This window comes from Mus pahari, chromosome X (genome assembly GCF_900095145.1).
Source record: "Mus pahari chromosome X, PAHARI_EIJ_v1.1, whole genome shotgun sequence".
Classification (NCBI taxonomy): domain Eukaryota; kingdom Metazoa; phylum Chordata; class Mammalia; order Rodentia; family Muridae; genus Mus; species Mus pahari.
The window spans coordinates 47,902,779-47,909,412 of record NC_034613.1 but is presented as its reverse complement, the minus strand read 5'-3'; the positions used below and the strand labels follow the sequence as shown (position 1 = coordinate 47,909,412).

At 41.7% G+C, this 6,634-nt stretch overlaps 1 protein-coding gene across 1 annotated transcript in view; it reads right to left on the bottom strand.

Annotated features, from left to right (window-relative positions):
* Adgrg4 (adhesion G protein-coupled receptor G4) overlaps nt 1–6,634 on the bottom strand; it is an 88,895-nt gene that overhangs the window by 4,408 nt on the left and 77,853 nt on the right. The window contains exon 20 of the mRNA XM_029534465.1: nt 2,472–2,580. Within this exon, the coding sequence (XP_029390325.1) occupies nt 2,472–2,580 (109 nt within the window). The remainder of the gene's footprint in view (nt 1–2,471; nt 2,581–6,634) is intronic.

The window sequence follows — 6,634 nt, the reverse complement described above, 5'->3', positions numbered from 1 at the left end:
AGGAGAGGAGAGGAGAGGAGAGGAGAGGAGAGGAGAGGAGAAGGAGAACCAGTTTGCCTCCACTGGAGATATCCTTGAGTGAAGGAGCACTGTTGAGAGACATTAGAGGCCATTATATCTCACATTTGGCCAAGTCCCATCAGAAGAGCCACCCAGGCAGCTCACTTGTGAAGCATCTTAGAAATGCTGACATGTAACAAAACACCCATGGAAGGAGTTACAGAGACGGAAGGAGTTACAGAGACAAAGTGGGGAGTAGAGACTGAAGGAAGGACCATCCAGAGACTGCCTCACCCCAGGGAATCCATCTCATTTGCAATCACCAAACCCAGACACTTTTGTGGATACCAACAAGTGCTTGTTGACAGGAACCTGATATAGCTCTCTCCTGAAAGGCTCTGCCAGTGCCTGGGAAATACAGAAGTGGATGCTCACAGCCATCCATTTGATGGAACATAGGATCCCCAATGAAGGAGCTAGAGAAAGTACCCAAGGAGCTGAAGGGGTTTACAGCCCCATAGGAGGAACAACAATATGAACTAACCACTACCCCCAGAGCTCCCTGGGACTAAACCACCAACCAAAGAAAACACATGGAGAGACTCATGGCTCTAGCTGCATATGTAGCAGAGGATGGCCTAGTAGGACATCAATGGGAGGAGAGGCTCTTAGTCCTATGAACAGGGCCAGGAAGTGGGAGTGGGTGGGTTGGTGAGCAGAGGGAAGGGGGAAGTTAGAGGGGGAGGGTGTTTTTCAGAGGGGAATCCAGGAAATGGGATAGCATTTGAAATGTAAATAAAGAAAATATCCAATAAAATGTTTTTTAAAAGACAAAGCATTAGAACCAATCCCCAACATCTCACCCTTTCTGTACAATAAAAAGGCTCTTCTCTCAGACATAAATTGAGCATAACCATAACAATTATGTAAATTACCAACTATGATATACAATTAACATCTGGTCCACCATATTTGTTAATTAGAGAAAGTATTCTACCATATATCCTGACTTAAAGAGTTTACAATTCTATACCTGAATGATGTTCTGACTTTAACTTGTATTACCATCTGAAAACCGTCCTTTCTATATCATCTTATTCAATGCTAAACAACTTAGGTTTGATTATGAGACTATAATTAGTCTTCATCCCCATTGGAAATCCAAGAATGAATTAAATATTACCTGAATATATAGGAAGCACAAAAACATGTCTTCCAAAGCTTAACCAAATTGTAGAGACAACTGACTACCTGGACAGTACTCTATTTCTCAAAACATTGGAGCATCTGTCTTCAGCCTTCTGGCCCAGGATCATCTGACAGATCTTAAATGAAGCAGGAATTATGAAGGACTAGTTTACTCTGTATTTGAGATAACCTGTCAGCCTGCACTGTACATTCTTTCTTGGACAATATTTTTTGCTGTAAATGAATAGGGCAATTTTTGTCCAATGGCTACATTTCCATAACTGGAGAAACTCTATATGGAGGTTTTGATGCTCAATTTCTTCTTTGAACCATGAAGCGGGTAGTATCAGGAGCAGACATATCTCACAGTCAAATTATCTTTAATAATGAATTAATATTAAATGTCATATTCTGTGGATTTTTTTTATCTTTTTGGAGACTATCTATGTAAAGTATATCTGAACTGTTAAGCAATTTCTATTTATATAGAAGATACTTTATTATAATTAAATCAAAATATAATATAATATAACCACATATTTACTATGTGACCCTTAACTTGTGTTACTTAACCTAAACAGTTTGTGATAGCAGTTATTAGAAGTATTGGGTCTAAGCCTTATATTCTTAACTGTGTTGCATAGGCACAATGCCTATCTAAGAGTAACAACATTAATTTCAAATTTTGTTTCAAGATAAGAATACCAATGAAGACCCTAAATCTGCATCTATTTGCAAATTCTGTACCAGTGTAAAAAAATATAACTTCAATTTGCATCAATTATTAAGATTTCTACCAATGTAACATTAAGGCCATATAAGGCTTTACTTAAAAATAAATTTAGTAATACATATCCCCCCCCAAAAAAATCAGAAAGAAATGCTGACATGTCAATCCACCTGTCTCAGCGCCTTGCTTCTCACATCCATGCAACCTACTGTTGGCTACTGGCCAAAAAACTCTATGACGCAGTTCCTGAAATGCACTAAGTGTTTAGTCACTATTCTTCTAACAGAACCACAGATAAGATGACAAGCAATCCAAGAAATCTTGGCCCAAACAAAAGCTCTACTGAGTTAAAAAACAGGACCCAAGCCACAGTCTTCCCTTGACTTCCAGAAGGACCCTTGATTTCCTCCGTCTTAGCACAAAAATACAATCATTTTTATGATGTCGAGGCAGACTCCATTTTGGTAGTCTTGTCATATGAATTCATTAGGAGACAAATCGATATGATCAGTTCTGTAAAATAGGTGCAATTTAAAACCACGCCTAAGTAGACATCTTACCTGCAAAGTTCTCCAGCCGAAGCCACCTGCAGTGGAGGTGCATGTGCCACTGCTCCCGAACGCTTTCCTTCATCACACAGTAAAACACAAAAATGAAGAACCCTAAGCCAGGAGAACAAGATCAGTCTTTACACCTTCCTCCACTTGTTAGCACCAATCTCTTGACTCAGGCCTATTCTTGTCACCATCGATGCTGCTTTCAGTGAACCCCAGGGGCATGGATGTCTTTCTAATTTCTTTATGATCTTCCAAAAGGCAGCGATAGCACAAAATCAGTATTAAGACTCCATGCCCACCATTGTTCTCCCCCTAGGTTTCTATCCATGCTAGAGCATGAGATGCAAGGGCTATTAGGGTACCCAGCCTCAGACACAGTGCTCAGTGATCCTCATCACTGTACTGAATTCACATCCTTGACATGCAGCATCCTCTCACATTATCAATGGCATGCGGCAGAACTTATGGTTGTTCACTTTGTTAGCCTTTAAAAGACATCCCCGTGTGCCCACTCATGCTTCAAGAAATCAATTATTTTGTCTTGACAACATTATGGCATTTCTATACAGATGCCCACATGGTGAGTACCAGCTATGTGACTGAGTCTTCTAGGAAGCACACACCCCAGTCCTGAAATCATCAGATGACTACAGGAGCAGCAGACTGCTTGACTCCAGATTCCTAATGGTCTTTGAGCCAAAAGGGGATTTGTGCCTGGATTCCTGACCCTTGGACATGATTGAGAGTATAAATGTATATAGTATTATGCTGCTGGATTTGGGAGATAGGTTGTTACACAGCCACAAATATCTGAGACATATGTTCTTTGGCATAACCAAAGCATGTGTAAAGTATGTCCAGCTCTGACTTTGTCTGGCAAGTGAGAGGGGAAGTGCTGGAGATACCAATTGTTAATGTGGGACATTTTTCATTTCTATACTATAAAATAGCTCCTGGGGAAATGAAAGTAGGATTTAAGATTATTCTGACTGAAAAATCCCTGGAGGACTAATTGGATTTCTTCAAGATGGGAATGGAATTGACAAAAGGAATTCTGGTCAATACTCTGACTTTTATTTATGGTCCATGTCCAAAGTCATTATCCACTAAGCTGGAGCAGATACCTCAACCACTTCCAACTTGTGAGCCGCCATGATCCTTGGCTTCCATAATATGGGCCCTCCTTAGACACATCATTCTCTGCAGATCACCCATCTTATCTTCCGCTGTCAAGCCTTTGAAGGTATGCCTTCTGTCTGCTTTTACTCTTCATATCACATTTTCCTCTGACCACAGGACTATGTGTGGTAACTCAGTAGACAGTTGTTGACTTGACCTTCCAGGCATGTAAATTCTCATTGTCATCTATAGACTTAGTAATACTTGTTTGGACTTCAAAACGTATTTTGTGCATCAAGTGCTGTTTGGAAATCTTTGTTCTCTGTAAAAAGTTCAACTTGCCTATACACTGGAAAATTATCCTGAAGGTAAATTAGCCCTAGCACTCATTGGAAACTGAGCATAAGTCAATGGGGTAAACAATTTCAAAGTGTATATCAGCTACTGTCCTAACAGAAATATTTTTATTTACTACTACTACTACTCTACTACTACTATTGCTTGCTTCATACTGGGGATTGAACATGGGTCCTGACACATGTGCAGGAAATACTCTACCACTGAACTATAGCCCAATACCTCCCCAGACCTCATTTTTTTTAACTTTTTATTTAGATGCAATGCCTCACTAAGTTCCCAGGGTAGCGGCCTTGAACTTTCAATTCTCCCACTTCATCCTGCAAAATAGTTGTGATTACAGGTCTGTGCCATGAGGTCTAGCCCAGTCAAGAATTTTGGATTGAGGAAAGTGATAATCTGCTGAAGATGACATTAATTTGACCACCAGTTGGGGCTTTGTTTTAAGAGGATGCTGACAAGCAGGAGTACTCAAAAGTAGAGCCAATGAGCATGGTGGCGGGCATGGGGAAAGCTTGGAGTGCTATATCTAGATGAGGAGATATGTGTGGTAAGTAATAGAGGCTGAGGAGATGCAATGGCATTAGTCACAGATCCAAGAGGGCTGTCATGAAGAAGACAAATTATGCTTGCTCTCTGTGTGATTGCCAGGTTCGAATTAGGGGTGATGGGAGGAGGCCCAGAGTAGTCATGAGCTAGCAAATCACAGCTGGTGTTTCCTAAGGAACAGCAACCTGACAGGTATTGTGTAGCTGTTCTCCTGTTTAGAGGTAAGAAGCTTTGGATTCCATGATCTTTAATAAACTTTGCCCAGGTCGCAGAGCTTGTCTGGAGTTGGCAACATCAGCACTGAGCAAGTGCTCACTATAGACATCAAGGTCCTAACCATCTTACTTTCCTGCCATCCAAGGATGAAACATGGAATAAGAATCAGAGGGGATCCAAAGCTAAATGCTCTGCTTCACAGAATGCTAAGCTTTCAGTCCCTGGGAAGTTTCAGAAAGAGCCAAGTGACTTTCTGTCACTTGATGGAGAGTTGGATTGGCAAGATCTTGTTTCCCTGGTCCCAGCCCTGAGGCTCCCTGATTCCAGGTGGGAGGCAGCAATCTGGAAGCCTGTCTCATTAACTCTCCCTCGGGCTTTCTTACTATGTGGATCCAAACAATGGCAGTGATGGATTCAGTAGTGTTGTCTCTGGGCAACAGCCACCCAGAAGGCAGAGCAGCAAGCTGAGGAGAGCAAGCCTCAGCCTCAGAGCAGGGAGATTCCTAGCAGCAGCATAAGAGACAGCCACGACAATGATCACTTACGACTATTCTGATCCCCTGCATTCAGTTGTGCGAGTTCTCATACTTAAAGCTTATGCTGTGAATTCCAATTAGCAAACGGCCAGGTTCTCCTTCCCTTTCTGGAAGCTTTCCTCTCTCTTTCCCACAGCACACTGACCTGCTTATTCACTACCTGCTTATTCACTACTACTTATGCACGGAAGAAGGTATTGGGTTGTTTGTTTGTTTGTTTGTTTAGGTTTTGCCACTAGCATTTCTATGTGTGTTCCCCCTCCTTTACAAAGGGCTTGGCATAAGCTTAATTTTTTTTTCTCACCTGACCACAGGACATCCACCATTCAGTCATGGCTACAAATTAACCATTTGTCTTTCAAATTGCTAGTTTGTTCACCTTTTTCATTGCAGAGCGTGTGGACGAGCACGTGTGTGTGTGTGTGTGTGTGTGTGTGTGTGTGTGTAACTTGATTTTGAAACTCAGGGTTTTGAAAACACTGTTATAGGACAGCACACTCTATCTTATAGGAAGGACAAGGAATAGTTGATTGACATGAAATGTGTCTGACAGACAGTATGCCTCTGTTCACATTGGTTCTGTAAGACTCTTGCTTTCATCTTCAAGAGAACACTTGATTATATTCTACATACTATTTTCCCTTCTGCCAAGGGCTGGAACACTGGCTTTTTCAAAAACATCTTTCTTTTCAACTTCCAACCAGCTTTATAGTCTTTCTTCAACCTCACTTTTAATACTCAGGACAAATTTCTCCTCAGATTAGTTAGACAGAAAGCATCCTGGAGTTAGCACTGAGAAATGAGTCTACACGGGACCCTAATTGGAGTCTGCACAGGATCCTAATCCACTTCTACAGACACTCTCTACCGAGGTTACTTAGTTCTTGTGATATGACAGACTATCAAGTTAGAGCACCTCAGAGTTAGGTGGCTTTGTTCACTGTAGAGCCATTACCTCTTTCTTTAACCTCTGTCATAGTTATGAAGCACCAAGTAAGAACGTGCCAAGAATTGCTAAGAAGTTCATGTCTACCACCAGATGCAATCAAAAGGCACATGAGTGGCTGGGGAGGTGGCTTGGCAGCTAAGAGTGCTTGCTGGAAAAACATGAGGGTCTGTTTTTCAACCTTTAGCATTCATGTTAAAAGCTAGAATGGCACAGACACCTGGAACCCCAGTGCTATACGGGGTGGAGTCAGGAGAACTGCTTCCTGTCAGCCTATCTCCCAGTTGAGTAAGAGTCCTTGTCTCAAATAAGGAATAAGTGCTAGAAGATGTCAGCCTGTGAGCATGCCCATGAATCTCCACATGCACAGCTCTCTCTCTCTCTTTCTTTCTTTCTCTCTCTCTCTCTCTCTCTCTCTCTCTCTCTCTCTCTCTCT